This window comes from Rhizophagus irregularis, chromosome 1 (assembly GCF_026210795.1).
Source record: "Rhizophagus irregularis chromosome 1, complete sequence".
In the NCBI taxonomy this organism is placed as follows: Eukaryota; Fungi; Glomeromycota; class Glomeromycetes; order Glomerales; family Glomeraceae; genus Rhizophagus; species Rhizophagus irregularis.
The window spans coordinates 7751256-7773586 of record NC_089429.1 but is presented as its reverse complement, the minus strand read 5'-3'; the positions used below and the strand labels follow the sequence as shown (position 1 = coordinate 7773586).

General features: G+C 33.9%; 4 protein-coding genes across 4 annotated transcripts; 1 reads left to right on the top strand and 3 right to left on the bottom strand.

Moving 5' to 3' along the window:
- Window positions 1–5790: 5790 nt before the first annotated feature.
- On the bottom strand, window positions 5791–6843 carry OCT59_001541 (uncharacterized protein; the record flags this gene model as incomplete). Its single annotated transcript, XM_066139652.1, has 1 exon — window positions 5791–6843. One exon carries the CDS (start codon window positions 6841–6843, stop codon window positions 5791–5793), a length of 1053 nt encoding a protein of 350 aa, XP_065989042.1.
- Window positions 6844–7909: 1066 nt separating this feature from the next.
- OCT59_001540 (uncharacterized protein) lies at window positions 7910–10034 on the bottom strand (the record flags this gene model as incomplete). The annotated part of the gene is made up of 5 exons (XM_025326424.2): window positions 7910–8100; window positions 8164–8365; window positions 8439–8639; window positions 9071–9468; window positions 9692–10034. The coding sequence occupies 5 exons, from the start codon at window positions 10032–10034 to the stop codon at window positions 7910–7912; spliced, it is 1335 nt and encodes a 444-aa protein (XP_025176150.2).
- Window positions 10035–14274: 4240 nt separating this feature from the next.
- Window positions 14275–16532, bottom strand: OCT59_001539 (uncharacterized protein; the record flags this gene model as incomplete). Its single annotated transcript, XM_025310993.2, has 2 exons — window positions 14275–14681; window positions 14960–16532. 2 exons carry the CDS (start codon window positions 16530–16532, stop codon window positions 14275–14277), a joined length of 1980 nt encoding a protein of 659 aa, XP_025176151.2.
- Window positions 16533–20395: 3863 nt separating this feature from the next.
- On the top strand, window positions 20396–20881 carry OCT59_001538 (uncharacterized protein; the record flags this gene model as incomplete). Its single annotated transcript, XM_025310994.1, has 1 exon — window positions 20396–20881. One exon carries the CDS (start codon window positions 20396–20398, stop codon window positions 20879–20881), a length of 486 nt encoding a protein of 161 aa, XP_025176152.1.
- Window positions 20882–22331: the final 1450 nt, after the last annotated feature.

The window sequence follows — 22331 nt, the reverse complement described above, 5'->3', positions numbered from 1 at the left end:
TGATATACATTCTCTTTCTAGTTTCTACTAACATTTTTTATTCTATTAACTTTTTCTTTCTGCTAATGTTTCTACTAATATTTTCTATATTTATATATCTATACTAATATTTTTTAATAACATTCTCTTTTCTCTTACTAATATATTTATCATTAATGCTTCTTTTAAATAATCAAATAGGTATAAGCAAACAAGTGATTTTATTTTTATGCTACTTTTAGTAGAAGTTATATATTATATATATTTATTTAAGTATTTAAGTATAATTAGTATAATTGTTTTTTTTAATTAAAAAGTGTAAATAAATTTAAATTGTAATAAAGTTTTGAATTAAAATTAAAAAAAAATATAAATTATGATTGCATTTTATAATTTTTTTGCCTGAATTAAATTATAAATCTACTAGTATTAATACGAAATCATTATCCTATATCTATTCGTCTGATATCTGTATGATATCTGTATGATATCTATATGATATATATCATAGGCAAACTAGGTATGATAACCACAAACTTTATTTAAAATAGTGAATTTCAATATTAACTAACAAACATTAAAACAGTACGATACAAAAGTAAGAGCAACATAACAGTATTACTACAGAAAATTCAGAGAATAAACTAAAGTAAAACTAAAGACTATAAACTAAACAATCTAAAGCATCGTTCCCAAAGCTATATTTCAAACCAAGTAAACACTACTGTACGTAAGATTTACTTCCCACCTAATCTTCATAAAGAACGCTAAACAGGATTGGACAACTGGTAAATCTAAACGTGCCATTAATCCTTACATAAAATTTCATAAGGAGAGTGAAACAAAAGTTAAACTATAAAGGATAACTATTTAAAAAGGAAAGAAATACTCATAGAATAAACCTAATTGAATAAAGATAAAATTCGAGGAAAATAAAAACCAAACACATAAAAACAAAAAAAAAAGAAACCAAGACCGGATTATAAAGGAAACAAAACATAAAACACTACTACAAATAAGGAAATAAAATTAAAAACAAAAACAAAAACAATAGCTGCTACAAGCTTTTGGCCCTCATTTCTCATATTGTGGTTATTCTCAGCGATCAAAGACGTTCACACTTGTTACAGAGATGGTGGTCTAAGCAAGGTTTAGGATAGAGCGCAACTTGAAGAACCCGTCTCTGACATCGACTACAAAAGGTTAGTAAGAACAAAACCATTCCAATATCGGTAGCAGAAATAATAAGACCAAAAAGAGAATTCATATATAATCCAAATCTAAGTCCAAAAGTTTGCCCAAAATATTGAAAACGTGATCAAATATAATTTATTTTTATTTTTAAAATCCACGTGAACTAGATTACAGAAAGATAGACAAGAACAAAAGATGAAACAAAAGTCAAACGCTATCTAATACTAAGCTATAATCAAACCGCCCGAGGACGGCGCCACTCTGGTATATAAAACGAAACAAGGGTGGGTCCCAAATACGACACCGATCCCAAAAAACCAAAGAACTGACTAAGGACTAAGTTCTAGGTGGATTATGTGAGTCTAAGAAGGATTGAATAGATGAGAATTGATCTAAATTAAATAAGAGACTATCTCTATACGACTCCCAAGTACCACTATGTAAAAAATTACAAGTCGTCCATCTTATACAAGCGGACACGTCGATGTTGACTAGTTGTTTAAAATAAGGAAGAACTTTGTTATGATAGTAACGAGTATATTGGCGGCGGCGTCTAGACGGAACTATAAGAGGCGTTTCATCCGCTGATAAAGGTGGTTGCAGGCGGGAAGGTGTTTTATTCTTTCGGTAGTTTTTCTTCTTTTTAAGTGTGATATTGAGGCTTTTTTCCCACTGTTTAAATGAGCGGGAGCGTGATGACCAAGTTATGGCAGTTAATTCAGAAATAAATTCTTGCACAAATCCGATTAAAAATCGTGAACGTTCACTTTGTTTGCTAAAATAATTATCAAAAAATACTGCGAGCACACGTCAAATGACCAAAAATAGGCAAAAAAAATGGCGCAAATCGCATAAACTATTCGCAAATTTGTATAAACTATTTACAAATAGTATAGGTTAATTCGTAAATAGCCAAAAACAGCCAAGAATAGCCAAGAATAGCCAAGAATAGCCACTGCTTTTCGCGCCATTTTTTTTGCCGATTTTAGCATTTCGACCTGTGGAGATCTCGAGGGATCAAGTGATGTAATAAGAGAATCCACGGTTGTTCACGCGGAATCCGGACCGGGGTAGTAGAATCGGCTTGCCGTGCGGAGTCTAAAACATCTGGAAGTAATTTGAACATGAGTGAATTATTGATTCTACATTCTATATCGAACGAGAAACTGCTGGTATGTTCGGCCTTAATGAGGTTAATTAATTGTTGTTTGAATTTTGATAAAAGTGTATCAATAGCGCATCGATGAACAGGGCATAAGCCTATATGTGAATTAGTATCTTCATCGAAGGAGCATTCGGTGCAATTGATTCGTCCAAGGGGGTAAAGATCTGGATAATTGCGCTGTAGTATGTTTCCAGTGGGGTAATTGAAAGTAGACTTTTTGATTTTAGATGATTGAATATTTCGGAGTTTTGATGATGTAGGTGTGTCCGTAGAATTATAGTTAATCCACTGTTTGGTATAATCCCAATCTATATCTCCATGTGTAATTTGGTGATTAATAGAAGACAATGAACTATTATTCACAGCCATGTTGAAAATGCGTGACTGAATAGGCGTATTAGCCCATTTCCGAACATTATGATCGATTATATATAAATGGTTGTAATTGAATAGAGCCAACGAGCTTTGCTGAAAGAATTCGTGGTTTATCAATATCGGGTCATCCGATAGGCGGCCTGCTTTAGCCAAAGCATCAGCTTGATCATTGCCTTTGACGTTACTATGTCCTTTAACTTTAACGAGATGTACCGTTAAGCGATGATGGGAGATTAACCAACTGATCAAATCCCAGATTAGAAAGTTGTTTTGTTTGAGCCTACGACGTGGACTAATAGTGGGTGAGGCTAATCTTTGATTAAAAATATCTATACAATTTTGGGAATCTGTATATATATGACAGGTAGCATAAAAAGGTAAAACTAATAAAATTGTTAAAATAGCTAAACTTTCACTTTTAAATGAGGAAGGAAAAAATATAGATGAACCATTGAAAGATAATTGAGGTATTAGTGGATTGGTTTGTAACCAACCAAAACCAGATCTACTATTGATTGTACCTATATCGGAAACGGAACTATCTGAATAAAATTCAAAATTAGTAAAAGGTAAAAATTTTTTAACTATATCTATTAAAGATAATTTGATAAAATCTGTACATAAAAGTGCAGATTGAATAGGTAGAATTAATTGATTAACAGTGTCATCATTTACGGATGAATGTAAATTAGCGGACAAGGACGTAGGAGTAGGAGTGATAGTATTAATGCTAAATATATACTATGTGCACTATGTCTAATAAAATGTAATGGTTTAGTACTAACAAAGTATTTTTTTAAATGAAGATTCGCATATTGTTTATGTTCTTGATTTGAACAATGAAATATAATAAAAACTGATAAACGATTTGTACGAATAGAAATTGAACATTTAATACGGGCGTCTTGCAAAACTAAACTATAATCGTTTAATTGACAACCCGTACAAGGAATTAATATTAAAGGTGATGATAATAATGATTGAGAAGAGGTATTATTCACTAGTAAAGAGTTATTAATAGGGATATAATGTTCCATGGTGCTAATAGAGCTATGTGTATCAGTATCTTGTAAATATGTTTTTCCAATAACACAATTTTGTATACTAGCGTTCCAATGGTATGTCCATTCATTATGTTTTTTATGACTACCTAATGAACGTTCCGGAACATTCTGTAAACACGTAGGAATGGAGTAATTGTCAGTGAGCGGGTATGTTAATGTACGATAATTACTTAGGGTGAAATCATTTTCTAAAAGATTAAACCACTTTGGTTTAGGGCCTTTGAAGTTGTTGTTGTTTAGTCTTTTAACTTCATTCCAGGTTAAAAGGTAGTTGCCATCGGGCGAGACTAATTGATCCAGATACATAATTCGTTTATTACGTAGCGATTTATAGTCATTTGACGATAAGTCCGGTAAGTAATCTACTATAGGTGTATGTCCACCGATGATACCATAACTGACAGTAAGGTCTAGGTGAATTTGATATTGTTCTAACAACGCTAGACTTCGTGATAAATAGCTAGGTGTCGAAATCTTTCCTATATATTTGTTGATATTTTGAGGTATACCTGGGTACCATAGTTCTTGTGCTAATATATCCAATTTTTGTATTGCTATCGGTCTTAAGGTGTCAGTATTGAATAAAGCCAACAACGAATTAGATTGTGATTTTACTAACAAATCCAATAAATTATCGATATGAGGAAACATATTATTATAAATAACATTGTCCGCCGTGTTCAACGGTAACGAAAAAAATTTTTTAAACAATTTTTTAAGTGGAGCCACTAATTTTTGAGCCTGTGTGTAATTTAAAATAGTATGTTGGAAGAGATATTCCAACTTCGGGAATATAACTCTGTTAATGATATATATGGCGTGTGAATGTGTGATTTTCTTATTTCTCATTGTAATCACGTGAGCCATGATGATAGAACGTGCCTTGATTAAAGTTTGGTGGTGTTTATCTAAAGGATTGATGTATAAACCTAAAATTCTCGTGCCCTTATATTTAGGGACTATGTCTACATCCGTTTGTCGTCCATTGATCGTGAGTTGAGTGCTTTTGATATTATTAGCTAATTTTTGATTCGTTAAAATCTTATATTTGTCGATATTCACTTTGATCTTCGCCATGTCATAAAATGAATGTGCAATGTCTAGTTTCAATTCAAGTTTTTCTAAAGATGGACTGAACCAAGTGGTGTCGTCAAGGTATCCTACTAATGATAACTCATAACTATGAGTAATATCTAAATGTTTTTGGTATATATTTTTAATTTTTGTAGTGTCACATTTATACGCTAGGTTTGATTGTTTGTTGATGTGACTGAAAAGGGGGTCGTAATAGATATTCCATAGTAGTGGTGATATAACTTCACCTTGATCTATACCTTGTAAGACCTTATATGGTGCTAAATTACCATTTGGTAGAATGATAGAATTGTATCTATTAGAAAATAAGTTGATGATAAAAGTAATGATTTTCGCAGGAATTTTGATGCGTTGTAGCGCTAGTCGTAAAAGCGCTATATCTACTCTATCATAAGCTTTTGATAGGTCTTGTATTGCTATCCATAATGGGTTTTTGTATATTCTCGCATGTTCGATTAAATGTTGGATTTGAAAAAGTGGTTCTAAGCATGATTGACCTAGGACGCCAGCTCTATTATTGAACTGTAAAATATTGTATTTGGCTAAAGTTTCATTTAATCTTCGTGAAAAAACTGAAACCATCAGTTTTCTAGGAGTTTCCAAGAGCGTGATTGGACGAGTGTTAGAGAGATTGCTATCCCAGTCATGTGGTTTCGGTATAGGGAATAGTAAAGCGTCACGCCATTTTGATGGTATTGTGTCTAAGTGAATACATGTATTAAAAATAAGAGTTAAAAGTGCGAGCACGTCTGAATGGAGATGCTTCAAGTCTTCATAGGTAATTTGCGATGGACTAGGGGCTTTGTTTGTAGGAGAATTTTTAAGGATATTTATAACATCAATAACCTCTATTTTTTGTTGGAGTAAATTCCAGCAATTATGGTCGATGGAATTGTTAATAGGATCGTATATATCGCTTTACGGCATTGGTAAATCATGAAAAGAGTTATAAATTAACGGATTTTCGTGTTTTCCTATGTTTTGGTAGTGTTTGATGGCTTCTTTTTCTATAAGTTTTGGATTGTTAGTAAATATAGTTTGATTGTTGTCATCTTTAAAAATAAGCCGATCCAAGGTGATTCTTCTAGGTTTGCGCTGTAATATGGAATTAATCATTCTTGTTTGGTTAGTAGATAAATCAAAATTTCTTTGATTGATGAAATGGTCAATTCTTTCTATTTTCCATTGTGATAATAGGTCGTCCCTTTTTTGTTTTAAATGATTATATAATTTATAAATTTCAGTTTTTTGTGCATAAAAGATTTCTTTTGTGATATAATGTCTTAAAATTATGTTATGATCATGTGATTTAGCGATCTGATTGATTTGATCGCGAATGGTTCTCCAATTTTTAAAATAAGCGTTCCAGATCTCATCTGGAATTAAAGATAAAAGCAGTGAACTGTCTTCCGGTTTTTCCAATTTATTTCTGATATACATGTGTTTAAGGTTGAGATATTGTTTAATTTTATATATAGATATCACATGATTATTAAGTTGTCGTATGTGTAACGGATATAAGTGATTAAAAGTTTTGGAATGGACTTTTTTGGTTGGAATTATTAAATTTTTTATATGTTGTACACTATGTTCAAATATATTCCAAGCATGGTCTAAGTCTTCTTGTGATGTAATGTTATCGATATCAATGTATCGAAAACGATATTTAAAATATAATTTTGATTGAGCTTCATATTCATCCCATAATTCTTCGTTCATCATGGAGTAATTAGGTTTGTTTTTAATGTCATTACGGTGGTGATTGTTGGATAATTTAGTTGGTTTAAATAAATCGTTTTGTAATAATGTAATAACCGCTTTATGATCGCTATTAAAGTGTGAAGGTGGTATTGGTTGTGTGAATGTGTGGATTGACCCATTCAAAATGTTGTTATTTCCAAGTATATAATCTATTCTATGTGATATTCTTGTTACTTCTGGGACATGGTTGATGGCGTGATATTTCGCCATGTCTTTAAAACCTTTTAGTTTAGCTGTTTGGATTATATGATAATTTAGGTTTGTTTTTTCTTTAGGGTAACAATTAAAGTCGCCCATGATTATGTCGTGATGTTTGTAATTATCATCTGAGCAGTTACGTGATCTAAGTAATTGATCAATAAATTGATTACAATCGTGTTTGACAGGGTTGGTTTGTTTGTCTCTGCCTGCCGGTAAGTATAGACACGTGATGTTCAATGTGTGGTCTCGTTTGAATCCTAATTTAATATTTAGGATGCGTCCTTTGTGGAATTTAATCTCATGTACATGTTGGTATAAAGTGCTAGTGAGCATGATCCCTACTCCTGATCCTTTATTATCACCATTAGCGTCTAATATTATATAAATGGCTAAATTTTTGTTAGTTGGGTGGGGAATCTATCAATTAATTTGTTAGTTTCGTGTTTAAAACAATATTGTGTTTCTGTTATACCTAGGATGTTGAAATTATGAGTGACAAAATAGTTGATTAAGTCCGGTAATTTTGATTTGTAACCTCCTTGTATATTAATTGTACCAATTTTCAGGTAGTCTATGAAATATTGATTATCAGTATTAACAACATGTAAATTAGTGAGATGTTCTTCGTTAGGGATGTCGTTGATGTTGAAAGTATAATTAGTGAAACATCACTAGTTGAAAAAGTCCACTTCAGCTAAAATTCGACTGTCCGGTTTTAGGCCGAATTATTGCCGAATTATTGCCGAATGCTGATCGATTTCCTTATATGACGATTGGTGTAAAACGGCTGCCACTCACCTATCAATCAGACCAAACAATTCGTCATACAATCGAACATTATTCGACTATTCAAACAAACAAGTTTTGACTATGACGAATTATCACAATTAATAAAATTTCGGTAAACGAATTACTTAGCTTTATTTACTGTTTATTTACTGTTTATTTATTAAATTCACTCGATAATACATTGTAAAATATAATATATAATATATATAAATATTAATAAATGTTCCGCCGTACAACTACCGAACTACTACTGAAAATCTTATGAATTACATGAATTACAGACGAACTATTCTATCATTTCACTGCCATAATCTTCGTCTGTTAAAGGGGCATAATCGTCTCCGCTTTCAGCCGCAGCCTTTCTTTGAATCATTTGCTCCTCATGAATCGACTGTAAAAGTGCACCACGGATTTCTCTGTGTGTGGATGATTCACCTCTTTGGTGCTCTTCATTTACATCGATCAATATTCGTCTTTCTTCATGTGAGAGTCATTTTTGATTCGATACATCAGATATATTAGATGGAGCATTCTGGGCACCTCCGTCTGACGGAGTGTTTTGGTTGTCGAAATCCGTCTCGTACGCCGTGTTTTGTTCGACGTACGCCCAATCGGGAACATTAGCAGGCGGCGGTTGCCTGTAAACATAAATCGCATCGTTATAGTTTCGAGGTCTCGTAAGTTGCGCCGATTGTAAAGATAGCGAATATGGATCGAGTATATTTCGTAAAAAGTGTCTCAACTAACAAAAAAAAATCGATATTGTTAGTTAGTATTGAGGATGCAAACTTACAAATACCGATAAAATAATATACCTCGTCCGATCTCCACGACAAATCGTAAACATTGATGTTATGTTTGAGACTTGGGTTTTCATCATCGGTTACACTCAATTCGGGTGAATGAAAATCGTTGTCTTGTAATATTCGATATATTTCCGATTTGTTGTACTTTGCTAGTCGTTCGTCTCCTTTTTCGAAAAGTGATTTCACGCCTTTAATGCGACGAGCTTTTTTCTATATTTAATGAAAACTTCAATTAGTTAAAACAAATGCAAGACGTTGAAATATTAATCGGCTATCATTTACTTCGCCATGGCGACCGTTGCAATGTAAGCGTCGGTCATCTTTATCGATTTTTCCCTTTTGCCTATACATATATCGGCTTCTTCTATGTTTGTGTAAAGCTTGTAGCCAACTCTTCAATTGATCATAAGAAGGATTGTATCTCGGCTTCATGGCCTTGAGAAGTTCGGGTACCAATTTTCGTCTGATTTCTGTATTGACTTCACTCGCGAAGGTTTCTTCTACCTTCAAATTAAGTTCGGGCGGCAAAGTCTTTAGAATCGACTTCATTTCGGTCTAGTTATAAATGTTATAAATGAAGAAACAATTCGGTAAGATCAACACATACAACTAACTAAAGTTAATTGATGAATATTACAAACCTGAGCTTCTTCATTATCGCATTCTTCTCCGTCGTCATTACGAGCTATCCTCTTTCCTTTGGCTTTATGGCGTTTGCGTTTAACTGGATGAAAGGAACTTTCATCCTCGCCATCGGCTAGATCTTCGTCACTCGAACGTGGTTGAGATGATGACTGCGTCGATTGTAATGACCGAGGGATGCGGAAAGACCGAAACTGCTTGATTTCGTCGTTCAACTGCTCATTTTCTTGACCGAATGCCTCGTTAATGGACATTAGCATTTCGTTTTCATCTTTCAGGCTCGTTATATTCGCCTTTAAGGTTTTGATTTGATTTGCGAATTTACGATTTTGACGCTCCAATTGATGATTTTGTATTCGTAGGTCGTAAATTTGCTGTTTTAATTCTTCATCGTTTCCTAAAAATAACAAAATATATTTAGTAAGTAATTGACAGCATTCATAATTCGACCAAAAAGTAGACCTGTAGGTAGGTCTTCCGCTGGAGGTGCTACGTCAGTCTTCTCGAAGATGTTAAGTAGGTTGCTTGGCAAGCGAATGTTGGTTTTTTTGCTTGCAATTCCTTAATATTGTCGATTCTTGATCGGCTTGAGAGCGAAGAAGAGGAGGAAGTATTTCGACCAACACTTCCTGGAGTGTTTGATCGAGTGTTTGGTCGAATCCTCTCAACATCTGAAGTGACTGGAATTTTTGAACGATTGCTTGGGGTGACAACATCTCGACCAGCACCTTCTTGGGTTCCTGGGGTTGTTCGAGTGTTTGATCGAATCCTCTCAACATCCGGAATGACTGGAATTTTTGAACGGGCAGGATGATTGCTTAAGGTAGTGCTTAAGGTAGCGACATCTTGACTGATACCTAATAATCGAGAGGGATGGCGCTTAATAATACGGCTGCTTTTATTTTGAACTTCGTCTTCTGGATTACGAGCCGATTGTTTTCCTTTTTTTTCTTTTTGAGACATATTTTATATTTAGAAATTATTATCTTTGTGTGGTCGTGTAAAAACTCATTAATATATAATTAAAAAAAATCGATAAAATTTTTCAAATATTAAAAAAAAATCGATAAAAATTTTTCAAATATTTAAAAAAAAAAAATCGATAAAATTTTTGTAAGAAATGAATTTCTAATTTATCAACTCGAAAAGTTCAATTAAACTCGAAAATATCACTCGGCAAAAAGTTTAATTAAACTCGAAAATTATAAAGTTTAATTAAACTATAAAATTTATCACTAGCCGAAAGTTAATTCATTAAGTGATTTATTGATAAAAAATATCGATATCAATTTCGCTAGTCACTAAATTTCACTTTTGCGAAAATTAGTTAAATAGTCACATGGTTTTATTGTGCCTTTGTTTAAAGAATCATTTTAAACTTACTGCGTGTATTCTTTGATTATAAATAATAAAGAATAATTTTAACAATGACTAGAAAAAGAGCGATTGCCAGCATAATTAATGACGAAACACAAGTAAATCATTCTTCTGGCAGATCCACTCGTAAAAGAAGAACAAGATTACGCTGTTACTGCAGTAAATGTAATGGTAACTTCGTGGATCCGCGTACAAAGGTGCTGCATGATCTGAAAGATCAAAATTCGGCCGATAGTTCGTTTAATAAATCGACCACAAATTTTGATATGAATATGATTCAAGAAAACGAACTTGAACTTGAATCAGTAATCAGCCATGAAACAGTAGACCATCAAATCGATCGAATTCAGCAAAATACACAAGAACATGAAACAGCAGATGGATCCGAATTTATCTTCTTACCTAGAAGATCTAAAAGGCGTGTGTATAATAATCATCAGATTTCGGCTCAACTTTAAGATCATGATGATTCGGTAAACGAAGAGACAGAATTCACTACTGAAGATGATCGAAATACCAGATTCTCTTCAGATGAATCAACTAGCGGAGAGGATTTCGAATCATTCGAAGACTATTCATGTCCTGGATTTGAGCCGTTTCAGGATCCAACTGCTACAAGAACGACAACCGACGACCGATTTTTATGGATTTTAATCTGGATTATGAGTTTTCGGACAAGGTTTAACCTTCCGGAAACAGCTACAGAATTGTTATTAAAGTTCATGAAGCTGGTGCTAAAAGAGGTCGGAGGAGCCGATTTTGATGAGTTTCCCGACACTTTGTATCTCATAAAAAAGGTCCTGGATCTTAAGGATCGATTTCATAACTTTGCGGCATGTCTGAAATGCCACAAATTATACAAAAAGCAGGAAGTGCGAGACTCATCCGTTACAAATTGTCAGCATATAGAATATCCAAATTCAAAAACTCGTAGAACACGATTATGTCAGACGGCTTTATCTCGACCAACAAGGTTATTAAACGGTCAGATTTCAAATCAACCGATCCTTATTTATCCATTTGCTGGTATTCGGCAACAGTTGGAATCCATGTATTGTCATCCTGGTTTCGAAAATTTACTGCGCCATTAAGTAAATCGGACATCTTACGGCCAAATTTTAGCTGACATATACGATGGACAAGTCTGGAAAACACTGAAGGACGAAAATTCAGCTAATTTTTTTCGTCCTGACATGGCTGATTCGAATCTTGGGCTAATGCTCAATTTAGATTAGTTCCAGCCGTTTGAAGGTACAATGTATAGTACCAGCGTTATATATATTGCCATATGTAATCTGCCGCGCGATGTCCGATTTAAACGCAAAAATTTGTTGATAATTGGCCTTTTACCGGGACCGCACGAAGTTAGTTTACACAAGATAAATCACTATCTTGCGCCAATTGTCGACGAATTAGAGACACTCTGGGTTGGAGCGTCCCTAAATCGCACATTCGAATTTCAAAATGGAAGAGAAATTCGAGCGGCATTGATACTAACTTCGTGTGACATCCCTGCCGCCAGAAAAGTATGCGGCCATGTATCGGCATTAGTTTCATGCCATAGATGCGAAAAAAAGGCCAATTACGAGAATCACCAGCACAACTTCGCTGGCATGGATGACATGAATGAGTGGTTTGTCATTCGGGATTCGGCCAAGCATCGTCAAGACGCAATTGGATGGAGAACTTGTAAGTCGGACGCTGCCAGGAAACGATTTGTGAAACAAACTGGCGTAAGATAGTCCGAGTTGCTGCGTCTGCCGTACTTCGACCCTATTCGTTTCATCATTGTCGATCTGATACATTGCTTATTTTTAGGCATCGCAAAATGGATCGTTAAACGAATATGGGTCGATGAGGGATTATTGACACCGGCAGATCTTAATAAAATTCAAGCGAAGATGAATGAGTTTCGTGTTCCATCCGACCTGGGCAGAATCCCGGGTAAGATCAACTGCGGAGAAGGATTCTCCAATTTTACAGCCGATCAATGGCGGATTTTTTTCACCATTTACGCTACGGTTGCACTTTGGGAGCATCTTTCAGCCAAAGATCGGAAAATCCTTACATATTTTGTAAGAGTCTGTGCCATTTTAGTGAGCCGAATTGTAGAAGTCGAACTAATGAGAGAGGCTCACCAAAAATTAATTGAAATCATTAAATTAATCGAAGAACATTACGGCCGAAATAAAGTGTCTCCGAATCTCCACCTTTCGCTTCACTTGTGCGAATGTTCTTATGACTATGGCCCTCTCTATGCGTTCTGGTGTTTTTCTTTCGAACGCATGAATGGCACTTTAGGTAAGTCGAAAATTTGTTTTTTGGATTAATTACAAAGTTACTTTTTTAATAATTTGAATTTTATATCAGGTTCTTTGCCAAACAGTAACCAGCAAATTGAACCAGAAATCATGCGTCGATTGACAACTGACAATCGAATTAGTGATATAAAAAGTTCCGGAATACCGACAAAGGGTCTTGAACTACTTAATGATCAGCCTGCTGTTAGTTCCTTGTCAGAAATCGACCAATTCTCATCGGATGAGATGCATCGTTTTTGGCTCAATTCTAGAAACATTCAGGAATCAAGAATTACTGGTAGTGAGCTGTTTCCTGGAAGTATGCTGAAACCAGTTTTCGAAAACGTCCGCCTTTCGAGTTCAATGCTAGATTTGATGGCAGAATATTATAGCGCAACATATGAGACGCTAAATTTTCGGAAGCCGTTTGGAGAAGGTGAGGCGGACTCAATAGTAATTCGGGTATCAATTGACAAATTCGGAAGATGTCAAATTGGGTCAGAAGTTTTTGGATCTGGAGTATCAGCACGACATACGAATAGTTCATTTGTTTTGGCGAAGTTTATTACAAATGATGGCGTTGTTGATACTTATCCGGGACAGATCCAATATTTTTTCACTCATACGGTCGATTTGCCAGATGGACCAACAAAACACCATTTAGCTTACATTCGGTGGTACCAACACACAAATTCGGCTGACACTAGATTTTATTTCAGCATTGATGATGAGGAAAGATCATGCAATGTTGAGTTGTGAAATACCAATTTTTATCCCGAAAGTTGGGATTGTATTATTCCGGTTCACAACGTCCTTGGCCGATTTGTACCTGTGAAGTACAAGTTGTCAGCTCGTAGAAATGCTAAGGAGTATTTGGCTGTAAATCCAGTTAATCGAAAGTTTAACATTCGCTAATAAATCATGTTAAACCCTGCATCAAATAAATTTTTATTTATTTTTTATTTATTAAGTTTTACCGTTTTTAAATAAACATAAATAACTCGGCATTATATCGAAAACTTTAACATAAAAATTCGGTAGAATATCGTTTTTTATCGAAATTTTAGCATAAAAAATTTCGGCATAATTTCGTTTTATCGAATCTTTTAAAATAAAAAATTCGGTATAAGGTAAATGATCGACCATCAATCATATAAGTCGAATTTCAGCAGAATTTTGGTCGATTTCTAATTCTGGCCGAAATTAGGCCGAATTCTCTTACCGAACCGTCCTAAACTTGGCCGAAATGTCACATGACCGAAATTTCTTACTTTGACCAGTGCATGGGCCGTTATTATTATTTTTTTTGATTTTTTGGTTTATCTGAATTTTTTGGGTATTTTTAGAATTATTTAAAGAAGAAGGAAGTTGGTTTTCGACGCCAACTGAAGTATATAAATTGGTGTATTCCATTAAGTAAAAAAAATTTTTAATTGAAAATGTGTAAAATATTTAAGACGTTATAATCAAAAAGGATAAGCCGTGGATGAATCCGAAAATATTAGAATACCGAGGGTTGTAAGTTATTAACGGGTACCGTTAAAACTTGAAATGAGATTCAATGGGTTATAAGATCTGACTGTGAAGTTATTATCATTGGGTGGTGTAATTACGTGTTGTGTGATGATGTCTTTAAAGACAGCTCCATCTGACATAACGGATTCTTCTGGAACATCTGTGTCTTCTTCCGTGGTGGGGCAGGTTTCACTCTCATCCGCTGATATTCTTGATTGTTTGCTGCCTCTCAGGTTGTATTTTGATTTTGTAGCCTCATAAGAGGTTTTCTCGTATGGCGTGTTTCGCTTTGATTGTTTATGGGGACGCGATGGAAGTGATGAAGAAGCTGTCGCTATTTCTTTTTGGCTCAGTAAGGTGATATTAGTGGAGAGTTGTTTAATGATTGTGTCGTATTTTTCGAGTCTTGCTTTAACTTCTATTAGTGAAGAGTCGAGTACGTTATAATTTTATTGTAGATGTGATAATTTATGATCCACATTTAAGTTGGCATCTTCTAGTGATTTGATGTTTTGTAAGAGGGTTTGGACTTGTTTCTCAAGTTGAGCGATTCTATTGTTTGAGGAGTCATCGTGGGGATTGTAATGAATGTTTTGGTGATGGATAGTATGTTTGTTATTGTTATTATGATTGTCGTCGTTATCAGGGTGATTAGAATTGCGTTGGAGTCTATTGTGACGGGGTATAGTAAACTACCAGGTCGTGAATTTGTGTTACGATCCGTAGGTTGTGGTCGTGTGTAGTCGTTAAGTGGAGGTTTTGTTTGTTGATTTTTTTTGTTAGAGTTGAGAGTGATAACGTGGTTGTATCTATTTTTGTGTGTTTCGTTAATTGTAATTTTTTCTTCTTTTCGGTCGATAAATCTTTTATTAAAGAATTTTCGATTATTGTTATCTGTTCTGAAATTTTTATCATCGCATACGTTAGTAGCGTGTAGCGGTGATCTACAGATGTTGCATGTTTTGCCAGCTAAATGTCCTGGCAGGGTATAGATTTTATGTCCTTCAAAATCTAGGGATGCACCACCTGTCGCATCCTCTGGATAGTTGTCTGGAGAGACGTAAATGTATGCGTTTTTCATGGTCGACGATTTAGTGGTTTGTGTGAAGGTACAGGTACGTCCATAAATGTGTTTAATAAGAGGGTTTAAATCCATATGGGTTGTATTTAGCGGTAGTCCAGTGATTTTATAATATTTACTGGTGCGTTTTTTGAATTCTGCGTCATTTTGGTTACCTGGAAGAATTCTTACTACGAAATTTTCTATTTCTAGGCACCAGTAATTTTCTTCCATAAAGTAGTCATATGCTGATTTTTTGTCAAACTGTACAATAAGTTGTTTGTATGCTGGTTTGATTAAGAAAGGGTGTCCGTGATTATTTCGGTTAGGTATTTTTCTTGGGGGTTTTTTGATCTCTTTATGATCAATAACATTGCTGTTAGTTTTGAGTGCGAGGTGTTTGATAAGCATGGATGTATCATAATTGTATGGTATGTCCATAATTTTAATGACAGCTTGGTCCATGGTTGAAAGTTTCCTTTCAATTAATACATTAATTGCAGTGTTGGTAAGTTCGTAAATTTTAATGGGTTTAAGGTTTTCTGGACTATTCTCAATGTATTGATTGAGTGAGTCACGTGTTTTGAAGAAAATGGTGAAATATCTATAAGTGGATGTTGTGTTAACTTCAAATTTGTAAGCATTGCTGTCATTAAGGAATGACGTTTTTAATAGATTGATTATTTCGTTGTTTATGAGATTGGGCTTAAAACTGTCTCTAGGGATAAATCCTTTGTGTGCTTTGTTACAAACTTGTGTTGTACTCTTGAAAATATCCTTGAGCACGGTGATTTCTATACTTTTTGGGGGATTTGTTTGTGTGGCTGTTTGTACTTCAGGAGATTTTCCTTTATTTGTATTGGTATCTTTGGGATCTTCATCCATAATAGTAAAGTTATCAGTGATTGGTGTTTGCGTGTGAACATCATTTTCTGTGTCCTTTGATGAGTCACGTGATGCGATTTCGGTTTCGTTTTCTGGGGGATTTTGTACAGAAGATGTTGAAACAATATCTTCCATAGGAGCAGTTAGTACGTTGTTATCTATATTACTGTCAGAACTTGCAGCATGATTGCTAGACATGGTGGGTCGTCTTTTTGGGGAAGAATATGTGAGATATATATCTTCTTCGTTAGTAATAGGACGATAATTTTTTTCTATATTTTTGAGAAATTTTTTTGAAAATTTTTTCCCAATATTAAAACTCATACAGAAATGTTTCGGGGAGAGCGTAGGTGCCAAAAATTTAATAAAAAATAACGTTTAGTTATGAAGAAATAGTGTTTGTATTGAAGTTATTCTTCGTAAAAATTTTGGTTTCAACGATCGTCCGAAAGAGTTTTTCTAATTTTCACGTGATCAAATATAATTAAAAATGATCAACGTATATATGAAAAGGAAGATCAATCACATGACTATATTGATCATTTGGAGGGTAAATTGATTTTGGTTTATTTTTCAAATTTCCAAAATGCGCAAGAATGTGGTGCAGGAAAAAAGAAAATAACGAAAATAAAATAAAGGTAACAACAGAAAGAATAAACCAAAATATATACTAGGTAGGGGGAGGACTAAAAATAATGACAGAGACAAATAAAGGTAGGGAGCTCAAAAAGAACCAAAACTCAGCACACACACTTCATCAACAGGTAGTAACTTCATTGGTAAGAAGTAAGAACATCTTTCAAAGATGAAGGTCCAGTTTGCGAACTGCTTAGCCAGTTAACTTTAAAGGCATAAGAACTAAACGCACTACTTTTCAACCTTTCAGAAAGCCAGGGAAATATTTGTATGGAACTGCCATCTTACAACGTCATTTGGTAGTGACCAGAACCTTAAGAATAATATTTCTAAATTTCATACAGTCTTTTTGTGGACGCTGGGCAAAGCTCATACGTAAAACCTAAAAATATTACGTTTCACGTAATAACTCGTCATCCAATGATCATAGAAAGATGCACCATAGCTCGTTGGAATCGTCTCATAACGACGAGTCGAATGGTGGTTAGATCGTCTTTCTACGATCACTGGATGCCGAGATATTTAACGAAACGTCAAAAATCGGCATTTTGTATTTTGCGATACTGCGCCGTTTGACGTTTCGCCTATTATCTCGGCATCCAATGATCGTAGAAAGATGCACCATAGCTCGTTGGAATCGTCTCATAACGACGAGTCGAATGGTGGTTAGATCGTCTTTCTACGATCACTGGATGCCGAGATATTTAACGAAACGTCAAAAATCGGCATTTTGTATTTTGCGATACTGCGCCGTTTGACGTTTCGCCTATTATCTCGGCATCCAATGATCGTAGAAAGATGCACCATAGCTCGTTGGAATCGTCTCATAACGACGAGTCGAATGGTGGTTAAAACGTCTTTCTACGATCACTAGATGCCGAGATATTTAACGAAACGTCAAAAATCAGCATTTTGTATTTTGCGATACTGCGCCGTTTGTCGTTTCGCCTATTATCTCGGCATCCAGTGATCTTAGAAAGACGATCTAACCACCATTCGACTCGTCGTTATGAGACGATTCCAACGAGCTATGGTGCATCTTTCTATGATCATTGGATGCTGAGTTATTACGTGAAACGTAATGTTTTTAGGTTTCGACAATTTCGACATGTCGAAACTATTTCGGCATTTCGACAAATCAGAGAGCCAATGTCGAAATGTCGAAATAGTTTCGACAATTTCGACATGCCGAAACTCCCTAATTTCGGCAGGCAACTTTACAGTCATACGTCACGAAAGAACTTAGAACACCTCGAAAAGACTTTTTGTTAACCAAAAGCAAAAAGTCCTCATACTTTTCATCCATTTTCTTTATGGGAATTTTTGGCCAAGTGAGCAACGGGAAAGAGTCGATATGATATATATTATAATATGTCAGATACCCAATAAGTCTATGATATGTGACCGATATTTAACTACCTGATATGTGTAAGATGTATATGTGATATTTACATGATGTGTCACCATTTTTCTACATTTCTACTACACATATCGGGTATCTGATATGTGTAGCATTGTTAAATATCATACACATATATCACATATATTGTACACATATCAGGTACCCAATAGATACCCGATAGTAATAATTTTGACCAGTGGTAGCTTTACGACTCATACAAGTGAAGAATACTATACTAAAATATTCAGTCCAGTCCAGTCTGATTTCAGATTATAAATGTAATCCAGACCAATCCAAACCATTTAGAGCTTTATGCATATCCCAACTTTACCCGAAGGTCAATGCTAAAATCTGGTCCATTACTAGAGAAATCCTAAGAGGTTGAACTGTTAAGCGGCGCAGAAAATCCAAGTGTGAGATCTAAGATCCACCCTGAATTATAGAAGAGGATATCCAAGAAAACCAAAAATCCTGAGAAACTGTCATCAAAGAAGAGCCAATAGTGGTAGGAGAAGAAGCAAAATAGTGTTCAGACCCAAGTTTTTAATGGGTACACAGGTTGATCTGTTAAGAGAAATACAAACCCGGGTTGGTACCTGCTAAGGAAAGTTTAACCCAGTTTCTTATTGGATCAACCCAGATTGGTTAACAGGTTGATAACAGTTGGCTAATGGTTGACTAAATAAAGGGTTTTAATGGGTGAATAGTGGGTGTTTAACGGTTTTAATCAGATCAAACACATCACATGAAAATGCGAAAAGTTATATTATTATGTAAATTTTTTTAGCAACGGTATTTATATTATGTGATAATTGAATAAATGATCGACAAATGATCAGTCAGTATTGTGATAAAATAGGGATATCCGCTATGCTTATATGAATAAACAAATATTGGAAAGAAAAATTGAACCAAATAAACTTGTTTTAAACTTTTAAAAAAGTTCATACAAACATATACATAATTGTTTACATTTGTAAAAAATTTTTTTTTTTTTGTAAAACTATAGTAATTATATTTATTTACTATATACTGGTAAATAAACAAAAAATAGTCAACTTTCTTGGGACAGATTGAACTGAATAAACTTGATTTTTGAATTTTTAAAATATATAAAAATATTTTTAAGACCGTGACGAACATGCTAATAATTATTTAAAACCGTGTTACATTACATAAATGTGGTGTTACCCTAAAAATTTCGATTTTAGCTAAATTTGGGCCGGCATTATAAAGTTCGGGCGGAATTACAAAAAAATTGGCCGGCATTATGATTTAAAGATCGACGATTTTTAGCCCATTGACATTTAAATTTCATGTGTAATATACACCTAAAGACAATGTTATACCAAAAATTTTTATTATAACATCATAGTACAAAAATTTTCCTCTTTTATTTTGTGACATTTCCACTGACTGCTATCTGCAACATATAGGTGGTACAATCTTTTAAATTATATTATGAAATGAATTTTTTTTAGTCATAACCCGTTGTTTCGCACCGAAACGAATCTAAATGTTGAAATCTGGTGCAGTCCAAAAATAAAAAACCTTTTTCCATGACCAAAATTATCTGTGATCTGATCATTACGCCATAAACAGCAAATCACTTCGAAAAATCAGCCAATTTTACAATGAAACGACTGTTATACCAAAAGAGAACCATAAATGGCTTTATTTAATCAATATCGTACGTTAAGGTCTGCAGATTTTTTTAGTAAATACAGATGACGTTTTTTTTTGAGAAGTTTTTAATGAAGCTTCGAATATCATGCGATACGTTGAGATTTTTACTGATAGCACAGTCAACCAAGTGATTGACAACCGCTTCACATCATTGGCGTAATCCGTCACACATTCCAGTCATACAACCAGGAAAGCGAAAAACAAAAAAAAAACGCTGAAATCGGCGAAAAAACGCCAATTCTCACCTGATTAAATCAGGTCATAACAATAAACTCGCCTTATTAAATCTAACAATCAAACTCACCTGATTAAATTATCTCATTCGAATAAAAAGGAATAATGTTAAATGGGTTACACATTTTATATTTGTGAAATCAAATCCTCTTATAAAATGAGTGAGCTTTTAACTTTCTTAACTATCAGTCATCAAATAACTTCCAAAGTTTAATATTAAGAAGTAATCATGATGCGTTATTATTTTTTTGTATGCATTTTATTGACCACACTTTCAGTTGTCAATGGTATTCCGCTCAACAAAAGAGCCACTCTTTTCATGCCATGCAATTCTACAATACCCACATTAGATATAACAATTAACCCTGATCCTCCTATTCCTGGAAAAACCTCAACCTTTAAGCTTAAGGGAAATTTTGAAGATTATGCTGTTACTGGATCTTTACTTGGAGTTTTATTTGTTAATCCCAAAACTCTTGACTATGTAAATGACCCCAATGCTAAATATGTACAAAATCTATGTATTATTGCATCCTGCCCGGTAATTTCTTTAGATATAGATGTGGTCGTTCCAATTCCAAAAGTTGGTATGCCCGCTGATATTATTGTTGGAGTTACGGATGCGTATGGAACAAAAATTCATGCCTGTGCGGTATCCGTTCCTATTGGCTCTCCGGCCCTCAAATTTTTGAAAGACAAAACTTTCTCCGAGTGATAAATGGTAATAAATGGAATTGTTAGTAAGAAAGACAGAGGTTACGAGTCTTAGTTTAACTTTTTTTGAAATTTAATTTAATATCATATTTATATATCAGATTATTATAGTTTATTTTTATCAATTTAACTTAAATCATGTATTATAAAAATAAAAAATTTTTTCTAGCTGGTGATGCTGGGAATATATTACATTCCGGCCAGCTTCGTGGGCGCAATAATTTTTCCTGAGCCACGAGAACAATAAAATTAGGGCCGAGAATGTTGAGCTTTAAGGCCAGAATTGTGAAATTGGAAGATAAGCAATTGCAAAACGAAATAGTTAAAAAGTTATTATTTGTATCACGAAAAACGTGATCATGTATTAATTTGGCGAAAGGCGTAAATTTATTTTTAGTCTGAACTGAGAATTCATTAAATTGGAAACACAAAATATATTCTTTATGCACTCCAGTTTTCACCATATAAGGAACAAGTGACATTTAAGTGTCACTTAACACGTGACCGTGCGGAAACGCGCTGTTTATATTTATCTCAGCGACTTAGTGTTTTTGAGTTGCCTGATCTCTATTTGTTGCCCCCGTGACACAAAAAATCCCGCCCACAAAACTTCACCGCGCATGTAACATGTAGATTAATTTTATAATAATAAAATTTTGTGTAACCATAATTGAATTACATCATTTAAAACAATTAAATTATAATATACAACACCATACTAAATAAAGTAATTTAATAGATTCTATCAATTTCTTAAATTAGTTTTTCGTTTTACTAATAATTTTTTTTTTTACATAACCATGAAGTTTATTTTAAAAATCACTTTTTTTGAGATCCTTTTAAAGGTAAGCAACTCAATTTCCATTAAATTTCATTTAATAGTTTGCTAAGTTATTTGTATTTTTATAACAATGCTAACTTTAAATTTGTTATTTTTTTCGTTTAGTAATTTCAGAGCGTATTTAGGTACTTTGTTCACAAGAAAATCCTTTGAAAATTGTTCGGCGAGGTCAAAACTATTTGAATTTCAATTTATACGAAAAGTTAGCCAATATTTATGAAGCTACTGATGTTATTCATAACACAATTAATTTCAATTTTTTGCACACTATCAGTTACTTCAGAACGTAATTTAGAAACTTTGGTCATAAGATAATCACCTTCGTGTATTAAGTGATAATTGTTTACTGAGGTTGATTCCATATGTATTTCAATTTTTATAAGTTTTTAATCAGTACTTATGGAAATATTAACGTTCATTTTTTATCTATTCATTTAATAAATTCAGAGCTTAATTTAGGTACTTTGGTTATAAGACAATCGCCTTTGTGTATTAAGTGAGAATTGTTCAGTGGGATCGAAACTAATTGTATATTAAATTTTGTTAATTTTTGTTTAATATTCGTGAAGATATTGATGTTTTTACGTAATGGTATAGATTTTGAAACCAT